General features: G+C 37.4%; 1 protein-coding gene across 17 annotated transcripts in view; it reads right to left on the bottom strand.

Moving 5' to 3' along the window:
* The window catches only part of RBFOX2 (RNA binding fox-1 homolog 2), a 238749-nt gene that overhangs the window by 149762 nt on the left and 66638 nt on the right, over window positions 1-22349 (bottom strand). For all 17 annotated transcript variants that reach the window (XR_010383117.1, XM_064491510.1, XM_064491511.1 and 14 more), the window contains exon 2: window positions 16649-16699. Coding sequence is in view for 16 of the 17 variants with exons in the window: in XM_064491510.1 (XP_064347580.1) it covers window positions 16649-16699 (51 nt within the window). In the remaining variant the exon portion in view is untranslated. The remainder of the gene's footprint in view (window positions 1-16648; window positions 16700-22349) is intronic.

Genomic DNA, 22349 nt, shown 5'->3' with positions numbered 1-22349 from the left:
CAGAGTATTAAGACAAGTGATTACAATTCATTCTCTAAAGTATCCTGAAAGTTGAGACACAGTGGAAAGCCAGCTACAACTTTTCTGGAATACAAACTGAAAAGTTTTAGAACTTACAGTCCTGGCCCAGACCATTCATTTCATGAAGGTCAGGACTCTCTGTTCCTTGGATAGTAAATCAGGAAAGAAAGCAATGGGCCAACAGTAATTTACCTGGCACCTAGAAGGCTCATCATTTGCTGGCTAAAAGAGCCCTCTAGACACTATGCTGAAAAGGATACAGGGAGCCTCAGGTTAAGCATTCATTCCAAATATATGGGAATGACAGTTGCTATTTCTGGCCAATGGACTGGGACCTGAAAGATGGGTGTAATCTCCACCGAACAAATAATACGGTCAGAAATAATCTTGCAACTGCCAGCACTCAACAAACTGGCAGCTCTTTAGAGACGACTCTCTGGGGACCCAGAGCTGCAGTAACCAAGGGAAATGTATCCAGATTAGATCAGCAAAGGCCTCTCTGCTTCCACAAGAGGTATTGTAGGGGCAATGACACCGGCCAACACACCAGATTTACACAGTGAGCTCCATGAATGCTGCACGTGCTCAGGTCAGAAGAGCTGCTGCTGTGCTACAAACAGCACATGAAGCAGCAGGTGCCAAGTGTCCTATTTACCAATTCACAGTATTGTAAGGTTCCATCCATTTTAAATTAGAAAGAAGAATTCTTAGTTGTCTCATTTCCTTTACCTTTCTCTTTCTAACATAAAAACATAAATGAGATGAGGTGTGTCCATACAATGGAATATTACTTAGCAACAAAAAAGAATGAAGTACTGATGCATACTGGACATGCAAGACGTGGAGGAACCTAGAAAACATTATGCTAAGTAGCTGGAAACAAAGGACCACATATTATATTGAGCCTATTTACATAAAATATCTAGAACAAGAAAATATGTAGAGACAGGAAGGAAACTAGTGGTTGCCTAAAGTTTTGGGGGCATGGGAGACAGAGGAACCAGGAAATGACAACTAAGAGGTACATGGTTTCCTTCTAGAGTGATGATGACTCTGTGAACGTACTAAAAAAATTAAAAAAGCACTGAATTGTATACTTTAAGTGAGTGAATTGCAGAGTATCAAATTATCTCTTAATAAAGCTGTTAAAAAATGCCTCAAAGGAATTACAACCACCTTGAGGAAGGGAAATTTAATGAGGGAGACCTGACTCTCCTGATCATCCCTTGTCTCCAAACGCCTGCCCTAGCTTCTTCCTATCCACAACTCATCTTGCTAGTACCCCCTCCCCCCGCAGGATCTAGAGCAGGCTTACACCCTTCCCAAGATAAGTGGGCTGGATGCAAGCTTTGTTGGATCAGTAAGTCTACTCCTGCTATACTATGACTTTAATGTCCTCCCTTCCAAATTTAGTTTCCCTCTGTCCCCAGAAAGACAGTAAAACCACCCCTAACTCTTAGCGGTAGCTAATGACTTGCCACAGCATGTAAAAGGAATGAAGATAAATGATGCTATACAAGCATAGGTTTGGGAGTTTGAACAAATCTGGGTTCCAGTTGAAGCACTTGAACAAGTTACTTGAGGTCTCACTCTCAAGTTTCCACTTCTGTAAAATGGAGAAAACACTACCTAATGCGTCCAATGCATGTAGTTTGTTACAGAAATTAAATGGGAAAGCCTATGTAAATGATTAATACAATGCCTGGTACACAGCAAGTACTCAATAAATAATAAGCATTATTATAAAAGCATATGCCCATTTTTTCATGCTATCATCCAGCAGATCAGCATCTATGTCAGAGGCAGTAATAAAAGCAGGCCATTGGTACCATCAAATTGTTTATCATTTTTCTGACTATTTGTTCTAAACCTTCTCACTCACAGATCCCTAGTCCATTCCTAATACTTGTGTATTTTTACTTCATTTTTTGTTTTCCTGTTTCTGAGCTCAATTTAACCTCAGGCATTTCAGGCTTATTATTGCCTCACCAGTTCCATTTGCCCTCCTCAACCTTAATATGTATTTTTCACCTTAATTATAGTATTTTAAGCCACTCAGGGTAAATTGTTTACCCAGAGCAGCACAGCAGCTCAGTACCTTACTCCTTCTAAAAGCCTACAACAGAATCAAAACAACGTAAGAGACTTTAGAAAGAATTTTGATGGAATCTTAAAATGGAATACTAGGCAGCCATGAAAATGATACTACAATAATACTTAATGACATGAAAAGATGTTTACAATAGAGTAGGAAGGAGCTAGAAGCATATTACAAAAGTCTGTACAATATGAGATTCTCTAAGGAATTTCATAATGTGTATATATGTAAAAACAGCTGCATAGAAACAAGTTTAGAGCAATGAATGATAAAAAGTTAAGATAAATATATTAAGGCAATTTTTATTTTATTCTATTGGCCTGCTATATTTTCTAACTTTTCTTTGATAAACGTATAGTACTTTAAGAAAAATACAGACTTAAAAATATGAATTTAAATAATATAGAGCCTCTTAAACATTTTCTTAGCAGACACTATAGCATGGCTCTGGAGTCAGAAAGACCAGGACTCAAATCCCTCCTCTACCACTATTATATAATTCTGACTAGCAGTCACTGAAACCTTTTAGGCTTGCAGTTCTCATCTGGAAAATGAAGATGAAGATCCTAGCAAAGTGCTTGTTGCCTGGTCTTCAGTACGTCTCAGTGTCCTTACTCTTTGATGTTGGTCCTTAGCTTGAATGTGCATCAGAATCACCTGGAGAGCATGCTGAGCCACATGGCTGGGCTCCAGCCCCAGAGTTTCTGATTTAAGAGGTCTGGAGGGAGAGGGAGACCATGAATTTGTACAAACTCCCAAGTGATGCTGATGCTGATGGTCCAGGAACCACACTTCGAGGACCACCGCTCTAGGTAATAAGAGCAGTCTTCTTACAATATGCTACACAGATATTAAGTGCTCCAGAACATCTGCTTACTGGATACCGAATCATATAGAAGCCTAATGCTGCACATTCATCCAAAAGCCCAGACTATAACACGGGATCATTCACTCCAAGACAGTGAGGGAACTGAGTTTCCACTAAAGCTGGAAGCAAATAACAATTATTATGACTGCATTTAGAATACCTGACTTCAGCACAGGAGAAAACATTTGAGAATGCAGACACGGATCAAACAAAATGCAAGAGGCAGACACGCCATCAATCCACTGCATGCTGCCCTGTGCCCTTCTGGGGAGAAGAGCCATCTACAGTGTGACACAGAGCACTTGCTTTGCTCTGGGTGCCCTCTGTTGACAAAAACCGACATAGCCACTTGCTCCGTTGCTCCCTCCCTTTTCTCCTCCCACCCCAAGCGAGCCAAGAAAAGAGTCCTAGTATGACTCAGACTTGAGGAACCGTTTCCACTTACGAAATTTTCCTAAGCCCATACATAGTCAGGATAGGCCTTTTCTTTTTCCAGTGTTCCTAGTCCCCTTCTCATTGTATCTGCAGCTTGCCTTCAAACAGGTTAGTGGTTGCAGCATGGCAGAACAAGAGGGAACAGCATTTATCCTAACAGTATGTGCAATTTAAATAGTGTTGCTAGAAATGGCTAGCATTAGCAGTGGGAGTAAACTGCTCTTGTAAATAGTTTCCAATACGCTGTGAAACCCTGCTGGTATTTTTGAAAATACACTAGCTGGTGATGTACTTAAGAGTTTCTTTAGATGAAAATTGTTGAAGAGCACCATTCAGACAACCGAAAATAGAATGAGAGAATTTTAGAGCTGGCAAAGATCTCTAATATTATCATCTCCAACTTCCTCACTTACATGAAACTGAAGGGCCCAAAAAAGTAAATTGACATATATCAAGTCACAAAATTAATGACAAAGTCAAGTTTCCTGACTCCCTGATGACTCATGATCTTTTCACTGTATTAGACAGCCTTTATTTAGAAATCTTACTCATTTAGTCATTACCAAGGCAAGTATAACTATCTCAACCACTTCACAGAGGGTAAAGAAACTAATGAGCACGTAACAATTCCTGAGAGATATGGGAGGAAAACAATCCTGCCTTTTCTTATTGTGAAAATTAAGCCTTTCCTAATATCAATACTTCTTTAATGGCCATCACTTTAAATTATTCTTCACAGGATCAGAAACTGCACTGATTATCAACAAGCAATGTCTAAAACGGGAGTTGGCAAATCATGGTCCACAGGCCAGATCCAGCCTGTTGTTTATGTACAACCTCTGTATAGTCTACCGTCCATGAGCTAAGATGGCTTCTACACTTTAATGGTTGAAAAAAGTCAAGAGCATAACATTTCGTGATACATGATAATTATACAAATTCAAACTTCAGTGCCCACGATCAAGTTTTACTAGAACACAGCCACGCTCAGTCGTGTCCGTGCTGCTTGCGGCTGCTTAGTGCTGCAGCGGAAGAGCTAAATAGCTGGAACAGAGGCCGTGCGGCCCCAAAAGCCTAGAATACTTACTCTATAATCCTTTACAGAAAATGTTTGCCTGTCTCTGTTCTAAACTATTGATAAAGGTGACGTGTGAATCTTCGGTCAAGTACAAAGTACTGGGTTCTAAGTCCCACGGAGGCCCAGCCCCGGCAGTGAGCTCCCCACAGTTCGGCAGGGGTCTCACACAGGGTGAGCGGCCGACCTGCACAGTCTGTCAACCTGACCTCTCCTCCCGAGAAGCCAAGGGCACTGTCTAGGCTTTGGCATGTTTTTTAGTTTATATTTATTGGCAATCCTATAAAAAGCACCCTAGTTTACAAATGAGGAACCCAAACCTAAGAGAGGTTAAATTTCTGTCCCAAACTGCAATTTGAATCCAGATCTGTCTGGCACCAAAGTTTTCTGACCATTCCCCATGGTTTTCAAACTGTGATCCAGTCAGCTGAGGGGCCTCAAGGGGCAAAGGAAGCCCAGAGGGTGGGGCACCAGGCCTTCCATGTCTTTTCTACTAGGACCACCCCGCTTACATTTTTATATATTGTGCTCATACAATTGGTTTGAAAAAGAGAATTTTCTGCTAAAAAAAACAAGTCTGAAGATCAGCGTTCCTCCTCAAAACCAAAGCTAAATACTGAGTCACTTACTATTACAACTTTGGCACATCTCTTACAAAACTGGAAATCTTAATTTCCTCATCTGCCAATGGTGGTTAAAACCCTGCCCCCTCTGCATGCAGACCTCACTGGGGTCTTACCAAGAGCAAATGAGAATGGACATGAAACATGCCTAAACTAGAGAGGACTACAGAAATGTAATACAGAATTATAGTCCCCTCAGTAAAGGGAAGGGAAGGGAGCAAGCAGAGAAGTTAACATTTGCCATGGACCAAAGAAAAATCCAACATGCAAGTAAAATGTAAAAAAAAAAAAAAAAATTCAACTAAAACTAAATGAGTAAAAGACATGTGCACAGCAGAAATATCATAAACTTTGAAATCTAACACATTTAAAACCCAGCTTCCCTAATTAATAGCTACATAGCCTTAGGCAGTGACTTTAATGTTTTTGAGGCTGAGTTTCCTCACCTGCAAACAGGATGAAGTAAAATAATACTTGCTAAATGCTTTATACAGGGCAGCCTGTCAAGTGTTCAAAACACGTTAGCTCTGTTTTCATGGCGAACCCCTCACTTGGTACTAAGAAATTGAGACACACCTGTTAGAATTAACGTACAGGTTCCCTGTAACATAACAAAATAATTAAGGAGCTAGAAGCATCTTTAGCTTCGATGATTCTGTGAGCCACATGACAGCAGAAAGCTTGTGAAAGCATAGGCTGAAGGCACTCTAAAGGAACAATGAAAGATACTAATAACAGGAGATGCACAGGCAGTCCCTGTTGAAATGTTCTAATTCAATAAGGGTGTTTATTGAGTGTTTTAAGAGCCTTCTATGCCTCCATAAAATGACAGATTTACATTTAATATCCGCTTGACCAAACCCATTAAACTTGTAAGAGGCACTCTCTTGCTGAAGATCAGATACCTAGCTTCTTAAGTATTAATTTTTCATATTGCTTGGCAAGGCAAAGGCAATAAAATCCAGCATAAAGTCAGAACAAAGTTTTTTTTCCTTGTCCATAGGAAAAAATCCCAACAGATTTGTCTCTCTATTTCAAGAAGGCTGAAGATGAGTTTACTTTTTAATGTATCACTTTACCAAATTCTTACTGGGTACTAACTGCACAAAATACTCAAGAATATCAAGAAGCAGGATGGGTCCTTGTTCTCACAGGACTGTATGGGTTATCAAACCTGTTCACCATAACATAAGAAGCAGTGGTAAAAGCACTGTTACAAAATTTAGTGGACATTAACTAAGAGTCTGCACCCAAATAAGTGCATAAGGCCAGACTTTCTGGAGAAGGTAATGTCTGAAGCAGGACTTGAAGGATGCACTGCATTTAAACAGGGAAAATACTACATTAAAAAACTTAGAATTAAAACCCATATTTGATTTCAAAGCTACATTACCCCACCCCATAGTGTGGCTAAAACACAGACTGCCTTACACAACAAAAAAAGGAAAAAGACTGAGGCCAGATCATGGAAGCCTTAAATAACCACTAAAGTGTTTTCAGCAGACAGAAGGTAAACAGAGTACTGAGACTCAGTGAGATCAGAGTTTGTGCCTTTGTTTAAACACATGATTATATAGAACTTGCTGAAATTATGTTCTGGTGGCACTAAATTTTCTAACACAAGAACTTAAGTCATCTGTTATGTTACCCTGCCTCTCTAAGTCAACCCTAGATCAGCTCAGTGTAATGGTATACAGATAATGCCACTAAGAAAATAAAAATATTTAATCTATAACTGAAACATATAACTATACTGTCCACCAACTACAAGGCTCTTTTGCCTTATCTTATACTTAACTAGTTGGCTTCATTCTAAATCATTTGCTACGGTTGTCTGTTGAAGAACAGCGTGCTGAGGAAATTTATCGAGCTTCATAAAAGGAACTCACAAAATGGTAGCTAAGGCTGGTTGTAGGAAGACTGCCTGTTGCTTGGTGGTATGAACCACTACAGCAAGAATATGCTTGCTAACTACTTGGCCACCCTGAATAATTCTATACAGGCGAATTTCCTAATTTTGAAAATTGCTAATAAAGGAAATTCTATTTGTCCTTTTGTAAATAGTCCCAGTGATTAACAATCTTTAGTCATATAATTCTTTTTGATGGCCACATTAAATCTCTTGTTACAATACAAATAAATTTCCTGTATACAAAGTATTAGGTCAATCTACTAGAAAGTCAAGCAGTGAAGTTATGATCCATCCATTAACAAAATACTTAGTAAGCAACTGGGGCAAGAGTGGACTACAAACTGTTCCAGCAGGCTAAAATCATAGCAACTCCAAACTAAGCAAAAAGAGGCAAAGCTGGGGGAAGAAGTCAAACCCTGATGTAAAAGACAGGATATACCAAGAAACCAGGTACAGAAGAGGGATGAGGAGGAAAGACAGCCACACTTCCCATTTTTCTGGCTCAAGTCACTTGTCTATCCACAGATCCACAGTAACCCCATAGATTCAGAGGTGAGAAGTTAACTGATAAAAGTTTTGTTTCCACAATGAAGCATGACACTCTCAAGAACTACAAAATCAAACCCATTACAGCCAAAATAGCCCTTAAAAAAGGAAAAAGAAGAAAGTTGGGCCCAGAGATGAGAGAAGCCTTTCTAAATTACATGGAAAGCTAAAGGTAGAGGTTAGTAAACATCACAACATCAACCAATAAGTCATTCTTGACCTAGGAAATTTTAAAGCATTCAATCCTTAGTAGTAGGCACTATTATCCTCACTTTCACAGATGAGAAAACTGAGCCTTAGAGAAGTTAAATAATTTGCTGACGATCTTCACAATATTTCCCAAACTCCCTTGATCTGAACCTTATGGAAGTGTTCATGTAGATCTGTTAAATGAGTTCAAATGATTAGAAGCAATTAGGAAAGATTTCATAAAGTAGGTTAAGTTGTGAATGGAGATTGTAAAGGATACTTAGGACTCTGCTGGGAAAAGGAGGAACATTTCAAGCAAAAGGCAGTAGGAAGAAATAAATATCCAAGATAGGTATTTGAAGGACTGTTAGGACACGTAGCAGAAGAATTATGTGGGTAGGGTAACAATGAGCAAGATGGTTTTAGAGAACCTTGAGTGTCTGGCTCAGTTTGGATCAGATTCTGTTCAAGTCGTAAGTCTCAAAAATGACTCCCTCTTTCTATTTATGCTGCCAAGACCCGTAGTGAGTTAGGTAAATAAACTTACACAGATTTCATTTCCTTCACACAACCATATTTTTCTTGGAAAATATGGCAAAGCTATGTTCCTGTGCTAGAAATTTCAAATCTATACATATAATTCATTTCACATGGTGAATAACTAAGAATCAAAAAGAAAATGAGAAAACAGACTTAAATCAGACTGTGAGAACCAATCATTTCCTTATAAAGCTTCCCTAAGGCCTCTTTTCTATAAAATAAATGAGAAAAATGAGTTACTGACCCTATTACATGCCAGGAAATTGGCATATGTTATCTCTAATCCTACAACAACCTTTCAGAGTAGATACTATTACTATTTTATAGAAATTGAGGCTCAGAGAAGGAAAAAACTTGCCCCAAATCATATAGCCTGGAAAGGCAGAGCTTTAAAAACCAAAAGCTGGGATGTGGTTTGTGTATATGTGTGTATCTGACTGTGTGTGTGTGTGTGTCTACAGAGGAATTTCCATGAAACAGCCTTACAGAGAAGCTACAGTGTCTTAGTTTCAAAAAATAATGAACCTGGCTGATCCCTTACCATATCACATCTCTCAGGACATGCAGAAAGCAGCATGATTTCTCTTCACTAGACAAAGGGCTTTCTTGCCCAAACATGCCTACCACTAAGGATCTGGAAAAGGCTGTGTCAGCCAAACACAAAGCCACTATAAACCTGCCAATCTTCCTTGGAGCAATCATCAGGCTTGAAAAGAGATAATCAAATGCCTGTTTTCATAGTCTCTTCATATGATGGTTATGCAGAGTTTATCCAAACTTAGCAAACAAGGATGAAAACATAGTTTTGTTTTCTTTTATTGGGGGAAAGATTTGTCTTGTGAAATCACATAACTGAGGAAAAATATTTACAAACCTTAAATGTGACAAAGAACTTGTATTCATAATATATAAAGAACTCTTACAATTCAGTAAGAGGACAAAGCAAATATTTGTATAGCCAAAACAACCAAAATAAAACCAAATAAAAAATGGGCAAAAGACTTGAACAGACATCTCAGCAAAGAAGACATATGAATAGCTAACAAGCACAAGAAAAGGTATTCCACATTGTTAATCATTGGAGAAATGCAAATTAAAATCACAATGAAATACCAATATATACTCAGTATAATTAAAAAGGTGAATAAAACCAAGCCACTTTGGAAAATAGTCTGGCAGTTTCTTAAAAAGTTAAGTATAAATCTACCATAAAATCCAGCAATTCTACTCTTTGAAATCTACCCAAGACAAATGAAGACATATGTCCATACAAAGACTTGTATGTGAATGTTCATAACAGCATTACTTGTAATAGCCAAACTGGAAATAATCAAATATCTATCAACTGGTAAATGGATCAACAAAATGTGGTACATCCACACAATAGAATACTATTCAACAATAAAAAGTAAAGATATGGTGATTCATACCACAATATGAATGAACCTCAAAAACATTATGCTAAATGAAAGAAATCATACACAAAATACTACACACATACTATATGATTCCATTCATATGAAATGTCCAGAAAAGAGAATTTTATAGAGTCAGAAAGAAGATCAGCAGTTGTCTAGAGCTGGGGTGGGAGTGAAGACTGACTGTAATAGAATTCAAGAGGATTTAGGGGGATGATGAAAATGTTCTAAAACTAGACTGTGGTAATGGTGACACAACTCAATAAATTCAATAAAATTATTGAATAGTACACTTATGCTGAGTGAATTTTATGGTATTGATATTATATCTCAATAGTACTTTTTGAAAAGTACTTACTGAATATATATGTATAATATATATATTTAATGACTCCAGGGGAAACAAAAAAGTATATAAGAACAGGAACGTAATCATATTTTATGGTTCAGCTATACTCAGTCATAACAATGTATATATTATATTAACATAAATCAATAATAAAAAACACTAATTTAACCAGAAAAAGGCTTTATTAGAAGAAACTGTTCATAAAATTAATATCTTGTATGACTGAAACATTATGCTGTACACCAGAAACTGACACAACACTGTAAACTGACTATACTTCAATTAAAAAGAATGCAGAAAAGTTAGAAAAAAAATTGTTAACTTCTCATTTCCAACAGTAGGAAGCCAAAGGATAAAGTCTAATATTGATAAATCAAGAAATATCAGAATAAGCATGTTATTTAGGTGCATGGCAGTAAGCAGCAAAAGAAATAACATTGTCTTTTCTAGAAGGAAAAAGCTTACGAACTATCTGCAGAACGGAATAGTCTAAAATGCAGTAGTAAGTCTGAAGCTGATTCATAGTTTGAGAAAAGTGCTATGAGAAGCCTAGATGCTGCAGCATTTACCAGCCCTTCATCCACTAGAGGGTGTAAGGCAACACCACAGAAGGACCCAAACCACCAATGGGTGACCTGGTGTCAGATATTGAAGAGAAGCAACCATCTGAATAAATCTTGCACGAAGGCTGAAAGTGGGGTTCTAGATAACTTAGTAGGAAGAAGAAAGCAACTGCATACTTTCTGTAATTTAAAAGTAAAGCATAAGTATTTTCAGTTGAAAAAGGGCCAGTAAAAAAATTATCAGTTTTGAGAAATAAAAAGAGATATGAAACATTTTATTTCTGAACCTGTCATTTTAATCCAGTCTCCAACAGGGAGAGGGCGGTGGGATAAAATTTCTCATTAAGTACTAGCTGGAACTGACGTTAAACACAGCAAATGATAAGGTTGCTGCCTAGACAGTTTTAAGGTTGCACTTTTTTTTTTCTGGCCCTCTGAAAATGCATTCTTTACAGCAGCCACAATGTTGTTTTAAAAATGTAAAACGGATCATGTCACTTCCCTGCTTAAAACCTTTAAAAGCTTCACATTAAACTGGGGATCGCTTTCATTTATTCACTCAACAAATACTTATTGATCTCCTCCTACATGTCAGGCTTTGCTCTAAGCAAAGTCACAGCTTGCACTGAACTTTTATTTTCGTGGGAGAGACAGACATTAAAGTACACACACTAGATAATTTCATATAATAATTGGAGATTAGATGATAAGACTGAATGGTCAGGTTGTGTATCTGCACAACTTTAGATTGGTGTGGTCAGGGAAGGCTTCTCTGAGGGGCAAACTTTGTCCCTGTGAGCTGAATGAGAAAGTGACTATCTGGGTCAAGAGCACTGCAGATTTGAAGGTGGACAAGACAGTGATTCCACAGGCCTGAAGCTAAGATCAAGCTTGATGAGCTCAAAAATGGAAAAAGATGCCCAACGAGACTGAAGCTAATGGTAAGACAAGGGTAGGAGACGGAATTTCAGAGGTAGGCAGTAGGCTCATGTAAAAATACTCCTATATCCACACAATGGGACATTATTCCACCAAAAAAAGAAATACTGACACATGCTCCAACATGGATGAACCTTGACAACATTATGCCAGTCAGCACTGTGGACTATGATTATGATGCCATCATGTCTTTGCCACCAACCAAATGAGTATGACAGAAAATGCATTTGCTAATGTCCACAGCTCCCAATCAAAGTAATTAAAAGCCCTGAAAGTTCTTTGCAAAAGGAAAGGACAAAAAGAAAGTCCATTCCAGGGATTTAAAAAAAAGATAACTGGTTAGAAAAAGAGAAATTTTTTAAATTCTCAGGAAGGAAAAAAAAAAAAGAAACTTGTACGGAAAAAAAATCTCTTAGGTCATTTAAAATCTATCCTCTAAATTAAAAGTAAGGCTGCGACTCCAAATTTAAATCTCTAATTGTCTGTGTCACATCTGTCAACTTAAACATCTCCTCTGATATTCCCATTTTATGGGAATCACTTGAACATGTCCATATAATAGCTTTTCAACAGAATTTTAGAAAATTTAAGGAAAAAACTTTTTAAGAAGCCACTGACTAGCATTTAAAAAATCAGAGTCTGACACCATGACATTAATTTTTTCTTTATTTTAAAAATACAAAATTATAATAGGAAAGCTTATTCCACTTCTCATGGGCATGTTCTTCTCGACACTCCCAGGAAGGCAGTGCTCTCTAATCTAAACAGCTAAAAAAAAGAATATATGTATATTCATGTATGACTGAAGCAATGTGCTGTACACCAGAAATCGACATAACATTGTAAACTGATTATACTTCAATAAAAAAAATAAATAAATAAATAAATAAATAGCAAAAATAATCATAATCATAATTCTAGTTCACAGTTCACAAAAAAAATGAGTTGTGGACCATAAGCTACTTTAACAAACAAAACAGGAAGAAAACTTGATAGAAGTAGTTATTTAAGGGACCTCCAAGTCATGTAAGACTTTACGTGCTGTTACATTCTCCAAAGATTCCGTAATATCTTATTTTGCCACACTAGGAAGAGAACATCCCCATTCAAAGAGGAGAGAACACTGACAGATGAACACTAAAGGGAAATACAAGACATGGAGGCTGAAAATCCAGGCTTCAAGTCTAGTGCTGCTACTAATTATATGACAATGGGCAATTCATTTAAAAAATTTCTGCTTTGGTTTTCTTATCTACAAAATAGAGATAATAAAACCTGACCTTCCTAGCAGAGCTACTGTGAAGATCAAAACTGAATATACATGGAGACACACACTGTAAACTACAAAATTCTTCACAAACATCCGCTTTTATAATTTACAAATATTCCCAGTTTCACAGCTGACTCTACATCTGAACCCAACGAAGAGTCTGTGCTCTCATCTCAAATGTGAATGGCAATGCTTCATTCCCACAGGTCAAGTGTTAGGCAAGGCACTGCGCCATATCCCAAACTTGATCACACCAGTTAAGGGGACATTCACCGTACTCTTTAGTCATAGTTAGGATGGCCATACAACCCATTTCATCAAGGTTTGCCTGAGACTGTGTCAACATTAGCATCCCTTTTCACTCTCAAAAGTGCCCCAACTTGAATGATACACTATACAGTCACCCCAATTATAGCAGACATAAAGTTGTGGCACCAAGAGGTGATATACAAGGGCTCCCACTGTACTTTCCAGGAGCCCCCTGAAAGCCATCCCAAATAAACAAACAGTATTAGCAAAAACAGTTTGCTATGCAGAACTAAGGCCCCTTCTAATCAGATTGCTCCTCCCAAGTCCCTCCTGAATAAAACCTCCAGAGCTAATGCTCACAAATATACTCTCATTTAGAAAATATTACAAACCCACAACAGATTCCAGCCTTAATCAACACTTGGGAACTCTATCACAGGCACGTGCACACGCACATAAACCACAAAGAAACGGTCAGCTAGGAATCTAAACCACTGCACTGTATCATGGACCTAAAATCCTGCATGGCTTTGATAAAACATTCAGCCTTTCTGAGCTGGTTCTCACTTGTTAATCTGGAACAATGTTCGTCTCCCCCATTTCCACACAGAGTCCACATTAGCACGCACAGTGAAGTGCCTGGAGTGCTTTATAAAAGCAACGGATTGCCATCTCATAAAGCCTGTTAACTAATTGGGAGAGGAGGCTGAGGTGACCTTGCATAAAAAAGCAAAACCTCTACTAGGTGGCAGGTGGTTTTTTCCCCCTCCTTTCCTTCATAGGTTTTTAATTCAAATGTGTTGCCCGGGGGCATATAGAACAAGATGACAAAGGTCACCATAACAGTGAAGTGCTGGTCCACTCAGTGCTAAGGAACTTAGTTGTCGTAATTCTTAAACAGGGGTCATGGACTCCCAGATCTATAGTTGAGCTTCAGCACGTCTACGAAGTCCCCCAATGACAAATAAATAGAGTGAGCAGGCATTGCTGCACACCACATTGTTCCTTGGTGAGTGAGGAATCCCCAGTACAGAGGAAAGGGCTCTCAACAAATAGAGGACAAATTTCAGTGCTTATTCAGCTACTAACTTGTACTGTTACCTTGGATAAGTCACTTTCATCTCTGTGGCCAGGCTTCCTTATCTTACCAAAGGAAATACTTGCCTTATCCACTTCAAAATGTGGTGGTGATGAAATGAGAAAATATTGATGAAAGTGTTCTGCAACAGTCAAAAGATTGTCATTTTTATCCTTTTTAAAATCACCATTAGATGCTGATAAAAATCCTGTCTGGGGATGGTTCCTATCTACTTAGAAAGGAACAGCAAATGAATAAGAAAAGCAAATATTCATGCAATTAAAATTCACCTTCACCCCACTTTCCAGTTCTTGCATTTGCTGAGCCAAACCTCTCTGGGGAGATGTAAAGATCACAAGTTCAGTTCCTGCCCAGCTCGAGCTGCTCAGTGACCAGTGTTTCATACTGATAAATGCCTCTCAAATCTCAGAGCACAAAGTTAGAGTTCACAAGGTTAGCCGCATTAATTAGCGGTACTCATTTGGATTCTGCCTTCATTAAATATAACAAGCAGCAATTCAATATTTGCCTATTTGCACTACTAAGGTCTCTAATTCAAAGATCCAGACAGAAAAACAAAATAAAGCCCAAGAAAATAAACTAAAATAAACCTGTCACCATCAGAATGTGCCTCAAAGTAAATTAGCAGCTTTAAAACACGGCAAAAGGGTCTGCCCAGGCCTACAGCAGAGATAGGATGAGTAATAAATGTGCAGGCTACAGAAATGGGTCCCTGCTGCAAAAGGAAGGGGGAAAAAAAGTAGTTTCAAGTTTTAACAAATTCCCCTTAATTCCTTTTTCTTAGTTCCTTATTGAGCTGTAATTCCCACAGGAAGAACACAGCATTATATACTACCCTTTCAGATTCTTTCAAACTTAGTCTATTCCCACACTTAACTTCAATTACTTCCACCTTCCTATATTTAAAGTAAGCCTATATCCGAAATAAGCAATAGTTTATAAATAAATATTTTCATTAGTATACAAAACTAGATTAAGAGACTGACCGTGATCTCTTATGTTTTAAGGATTCTAGGAGAAGAATACAGGATGAAACAGAAAATGTCACTCACTCCTTTTAAAGCAGCCCATAGGATTGTAGTTCTTGATCTTGGCTGCACAACAAAATCACCTGTAGGAATTTCCAAATATTTGAATGGCTAAGTCCAATCTTAGACTCACTCAGTCAGAACCTTTGAGGGCCAGATCTCCAGGCAATAGTATTTTTTCTGATATATGCTAGGATACAGAACTACTACCAAAAGGCATAATTTTACAGCTTACAGAAGTTCTAGGGAAGATCCAAACCAGAAAGAAAAAAAAGAAAGTCCCTCTATATTCTCTTTAGGTTTGGGGTAAATGACCGTAACTTTCACCAAAATTTCATAGGGACAATCTTCAATTCTAACAGTAACGATCCCACTGGGGGATGAACACGGAGATGAACAACACTTTCTCTTCGCCTTTTTCTCCATATCATACCTGGGAACAGTCTGATGCCAACCCAGCACCAAAAGTGCAAGAATTGAGCAAATATTCTCAAATCTGGAAGGTCTCCAAATAGGTGACTATTGATTATGAGGCCATCCTAGTTTTTAAAGTCAGCTTCAGGGGTTTTAATGAGATTTAATTAAGTTCTGGAAAGAGGAATGATGTCAACCATTTGGTTTAGCACTCTGATGACATATATCCCTTGGACAAGCCTAATAATGGTGGCTTTTTGGGGACAACCCTATAAGGAATGATAGATAGGCATTCAAAGATACAAATGATGGATAGAAATTCAAACATATTTCTAGGAGCTACTCTTAAATCTCCTGAAGAAGTCAATATCCCCAAACAGCAAGGGGTTAAATTTCAGAGGCTAGATGTTTTAAGCCACACCATTTCTCTGAGGCAGCCTTACCTGTTCTTCTACCCTAACTCTGCATCAGCCTCACCTGCTGCAATCTTCAAATAGCAAAAGAATAGGGAAGGCATTCTATACACTCACCTAAACAATACTGAGGATGCTGCAGCAGGAAACAGTTTTGCTCTAATTCAATATAGGGCCTGGGCTTTTTCCAGCCAGCCTCCGTATCAAACAAAGAAAGGCAGCAGAAACTTCCCTCTCTCCAGAAAGCCTTCTCTGATTAAAACCATAAGGCTGAATCCTCCCAGGGAGAAGAATGGAATTTTCTTGTTGTAGATTATTGGAAGGACTCATAAAAAAAAAAAAATTCTGTGCAGGCAGGGGCTACGTGGCAGGGAATAAAGAGACAAAACCAGCATTGAGAACTGTGAGACACCAAGAAAACCAGGTTAAAAAAATTATCATATAGCCTGGAGAAGAAAAAACAAAAGCAATTATCACTGTCCTTGAGTGGCTTTCCCCTATAACGTCCACAAGTTCAACAACATACATACATGTGTACAAACACACACACACACACACACACACACACACTATCTGAGTTATAAACAGCTTATACCAACCTGGCTGTCCCGTGCTGGGAATCCATGATAACCTGGGGTCAGAGGCTCGTTCTAAGAGAAAGAAAAGAAAAGAAAACCATAAGACAAAAGAAAACCATAAGACAAAAGAAAATGTTAATAATCCTCAAAATTATCCAAGTTGATAAAATATAAATTCCTGCTCCAGTTCCTAAGGTACTCCATTGCTCTACTCCACTCTAGCTATATGCATCTTTCAGCTTAGCATCTACAATGGCAAAAAACAAAACCAAACAAAACCCAGTATCTGCTCAGGAATACTATGTTCCTCCTTGTACATCCACATCTGTTTCCTTCTCAGTGTATCTCAAACAGGGAGCAACTGGGATTTAGGGCAGATCAATTCCTAACTTCACACTGTGGGACTCTAGGATCTCCGGCCCCTAACCTCTCATAAAAGCCAGTGGCCCTCCTGAACACTAGGACAACCACAAACTTCCACACATTCCAAAAATCCCTACTGAGAATTGTCTCTTGACCTGGAAAAGTTTTAGCACCTCCCCTCTACCAAGCTGCTTTCCTTCAGTTCTTTTAAGCCTAGATGACAGTCCACCTCTGCACAAGACTTCCTCTACCACCCTTTATCATCCAGTGGCCTCAAGTGACTCCTAATACGCATACGTGTTAAAATTTACTAGGTTATTTGTGCAACTTACTTTTTCATATTATTTATAACTTAATAAATCTTATTTTTGTAAAGGTGCATCATACTGAATGCTTCATCTTCACATTAACCATTAAATCAGATCCTTGAGGGCAAGAATGACCGCTAATAAAAGCTATGCAAACCCTAATTTAGTATAAGGTTATATAATATGAGCACTCATTAATGGCTTACCTGACTCATTTAATCATTCAGTCAACATATACTGAATACCTAATATTTTCAAAGTACTGTTTTGATGACTGACAGAGTAAGAAAGATGAACAAAACAAAGCCCTTGCCTTCAAGGGAACTTTTAAGTGGGAGGAGATACATGTACACACAAAGATGTAAATGAGAACATTGCGCTTTTGTAATTTCTTTCAAGGTGCTCAACACAGCTATCTGAAAGATATTCATCCTCTTCTTCCAACCACATGCACTTCTATTTTCATACTAGCCGAATAATAGGATAAGAAGAATTTTCATTGGTAGGACTTTTACACATGACAAGAGAGTAAACTTTCCACCTAACAGTACATCTGCTTTGATTATCTCTGTATCTTTGATAACCAAAAGTCCACATTCTGTTCAACAACATGAAAGCCAGGAGTCAAACTAAGCCCCCTGCAGAGACCCCACGTCTTTCTCATCATGGTTTCCCAACAGTCTAGCACAGTGTCTAACACATGGTGGACACCCAAAAGAATGTGTAAGTAAATAAATGAAGTTCAATAACCAGAAATTATTAGGCATTCCGTTGCTGATTCAATCTTAGACAGCCCAAGTTCTCCTCTTTTATTCCTAAGACTCTATTTTGGACATTTATAAATTACGTTTCCCAAAAGAGAGCACACCAAAGATAACTGCCTTTAAATATTATATGTGCCAAAATGATCATGAGAAAGAGGAACAAAGCTGAAGGACTCACACTACAAAGCTACAATAATCAAGACAGTGTAATACTGCATAAGAACAGACATACAGACCATTGAAGTACAACTGAGAGCCCAGAAATAAACCCTGACAGTTATGATCAACTGATTTTTGAAAAGGATGCCAAGAAAAATCAACGGAAGAAAGAATAATCGTTTCAGTAAAAGGTGCTGGGACAATTGGCTATCCCATTCAACAGAATGAAGCTGGAACTCTATATCACACCATATATAAAATTAACTCAAAATAGATCATAAACCTAAAATCGTAAAATGCTTAGAAGAAAACACATGAGTACATTTTCACGACCTTCGGCTAGGCAATAGTTTCTTCAATATGACTACAAAAACACAAGCGACAAAGGAAAAACAGATAAATAAGACTTCATCAAAATTTAAAACTTTTGTGCTTCACAGGACACCATAAATTTTGAGGATCTAATATAGAGCATAGTGATTATAGTTAATAATACTGTATTATATACTTGAAAGTTGCTTAGAGTAGATCGTAAATGTTTTCACCACAAAAAATAAATGGTAATTATGTGACATGATGCAGGTGTTAGTTAAAGCTATAGTGGTAATCACTTTGCAATATGTTAAGTGTATCAAATCAACAAGTTGTACACCTTAAAATTACACAATGTTATATGCCAATTATGTCTCAAAAAAGCTAGGAGGATAAAAGACACCATTAAATGAGAAGACAACCTACAAAATGGGAGAAAATATTTGCAAATCCTATGTCTGATAAGGGACTTGTATTCAGAATATAAAATAACTCTTAAAAAGACAACCCAAATTTTCAAATGGGCAAACGATTTGAACAGAAAGTTCCCCCAAACAAGGTACACAAATGGCCATTAAGCACATGAAAAGATACACAACACGACTGGTTATCAGGGAAATGCAAATCAAAACCACAATGAGATACCACTTCATACTCACTAGGATGGTTATAATAAAAAAATCAGACAATAACAAGTATTAATAAGGATGTGGAGAAACTGGAATCTCAAACATTGCTCTTGGAAACATAAAGTGGTACAGACACTTTGAAAACAGTTTGGAAGTCCTCCTCAAAATGTTAAAACAAAACAAAACAAAACAAAAAAACAGTTACCATGTGACCCAGCAATTCTACACTAGGTATAACCAAGAAAACTGAAAACATACATCCACATAAAACCTTGTACAAGAATGTTTATAGCAGAATTTTTTCATAACAGCCAAGAAGTAGAAATAATCCAAATGCCCATCAATTGATGAATGGATAAACATGGTATGGTATATCCATAACTGAATATTATTTGATAATAAAAAGGTATAAAGTACTGATACAACACGGATGAATTTTTAAAATATCATGCTAAGTGAAGAAAATGAGAGACAAAAGGCCACAAATTATACGATTCCATTTATATGAAATATTCAGAATGGGCAAATCCATAGAGAAAGAAAGTAGATTAGTAGCTTCACGGACTAAAAGGAATGACTAGTGGGTACTGGGTTTTATTTTTGGTGATAGAAATGATCTGGAAGTAGATAGTGATGATGGATGCACAACTCTATGATTTTGCTTAAGACCATAAAACACTAAAAACCACTAAAGATATTTTAAAAGGGTGAGATTTACAGTCTGTGGTTTATATGTCAATAAACGTGTTATTTAGAAATAATAATTATAGGTAATCAACATTACCTATGGTTATTTTCACACTAATTTTTACAGGAGAGACATATGCAGCTTAGACCATAACAAAAAGAACAGGGCTCCTTCTGAAATTCTCAGGTGTCTTGTTTGCTCTAGAGTCTATAAATCTGCTTCAACACCATTCCCTACAGATTTTAAGAATAATGATGACAAAGATGATAACCATTATATACTGAGCCACCAATCAGGTATACTTTCAGGATGGAAAGGAGGAGAAAGACAAAGTGATAAAGAGAAGGAGATAATAGAGCACAGATAATATGTGGGAAAGTCAAAACTTTCAACCCAGGTCTACAGGACTCCAAAGCCCCTGTTCTTCCCATTTTATCAAATTCTCTTCTCTAACAACCATCCCATATTATTCCTTTACAGTAGTTATTTCAAGATTGTCTGAGAAAGGAATTACAGGATTAAGAAAGTAATCAAAAACACCCAAAAGCATAATTAACAAAGATTCATCACTCCCAGAGACTATCCCAAGAATAAACTATAACTGAGTTCAGCAATGCAGAGAACTTCTTATAAGGAGAAAAAAAAAGAGATCACCTTCCTACAAGCCACTATTTCAAACAACCTGAAGAGCAAAGACAGAGAGAATAGGCTGCACAGAGATGTGCCAGAGGAAAGGCATTCACCTCTCCGTCTGCCTTAGCAGACCAGGACCCTCTTCTTCCCCGTTTCTCACAGGAGGCGATCTGGAACCCTCCAGCCCTCAGAAATGGCCTCCACTCGGAAAGTGGCCTATGCTTATGACAAAGGCTTGCTTTCCTCGTTCATTCTACCACCTATACATACCTGTCCCTTCAAAATGCACTAACATCGTTATGTTTTTGAATTTTATGGAAATGGATCCTATTGCACAGCAATTTCCTTTTCCTCTCAATACTAGATTTATCTCCACTTATGCATATCACTGTATTTCACTAATTTTGACTACTGCTTAGCATTTTATCTTAGAAATATGTCACAACTTATTTGTCTTGTTTTCCTGTTAATAGACATTTAAATTGTTTCCAGTTATGCTTTTAGTTGGCACTCACAAACCATGCTGCCTGTGAACATTCTTCTAGGTTTGAGGTATCACTTTTCACTCATGAAACTGGCGAACATGAAAATGAAAATATCACAAATTGACAAGAAGAAGAGTAAATACGTATCTTCACATCTAAGAGTAGGAATATGTAAGTATATTAGGACCACTCTTTTGGAAAGCAACTTGACAATACTTATTAAAATATAAAATACACATAGTTTCTTATAATTTCATATCTCTGATCTGTTTATCTAGAGAATCATCTAAACTTGTGCTCAAAGAAGCATGTGCAAAGATTTCTAATGCAGTCATGCTAGCAACTGTGAAAAACTACAATTTTAGTCTCCATTAATAATAGGGAAATAGTGTTATTAACGATTCCATTATTTCAACAACCTCTTTGCACGTTTTTTCAAAGGCAAAATCTCTATGAACTATCTCAAGTCCTTTTAAGTGACAGTGGAACGGTCAGTGCGCTATTCCTTTAAATCTCAATACAAAAAGAGGTATCTCTACTTGCATATTTAAAAAGTGAACAAATGCATAGAGAAGATCGAGAAGAATACACAACAAGCTTTTAACAGTGGTTACCTCTAGGGAGAATAAAATTTGTGGAAGGTTGAGAGGCTATGCTTTATGTGAACTGTTTGAATTTTATAAAATGTAAAATTCATGTATTACTTGGAATATTAAAAAGAACCAAAGAAGTCCCTAGTGCCAGTGTTTCATAATGTTTTATAATGTACAAAAACACCTTTACATAATCTTATTTAGTCTTCATAATGCAGAAAATAGGTTTTATAACCCTCATTTTACAGATGACAAAACTGAATTTCAGAAAGATTAAGTGATTTGCTCAAGGCCAAATAGCTAATGATAGCTGCACTGCCTTCAGACTTGGGTCTTTTAACTCTATACCCAGTACTTCTGCTACTTCATGACAACGAGAACAAACTGGTACTGGTCCTGGTCAGATGATTACAATTGTCTAAAAATGTGCAGATCTTAAAAATGTGAGTTTTTAATCAGTGTAAAAATAATTACTGATATTTAAAGCAAAGACAAAATTACAAGGCAAGCTAATGGAGCAGATGGGATAGAAACGAGACCTGTTAAGACTCCAAACAAGCAAGGCTGGAGCAGTTATACTGCTATAAGCAAGAGTCACTGACCCAGTAAAACTGAAAGACTTAGAAACTGACTCTGCCTAGGCACAGATGTTGCTCAAAAACAAAAAGAATGTGTAAGAAATAAAATACTAACCATAGAATTTTACTACAATTAAACCTGTTTAGAAACTTCTGGTAAGTGAATATGTGAAACAGTAACAGCCTTAAGTAATTGTCAAACAGAGCAGC

Source organism: Camelus dromedarius, chromosome 11 (genome assembly GCF_036321535.1).
Source record: "Camelus dromedarius isolate mCamDro1 chromosome 11, mCamDro1.pat, whole genome shotgun sequence".
NCBI classification, from domain to species: Eukaryota; Metazoa; Chordata; class Mammalia; order Artiodactyla; family Camelidae; genus Camelus; species Camelus dromedarius.
The sequence above is the reverse complement of the archived record's forward strand: the minus strand, read 5'-3'. Positions and strand labels throughout refer to the sequence as shown.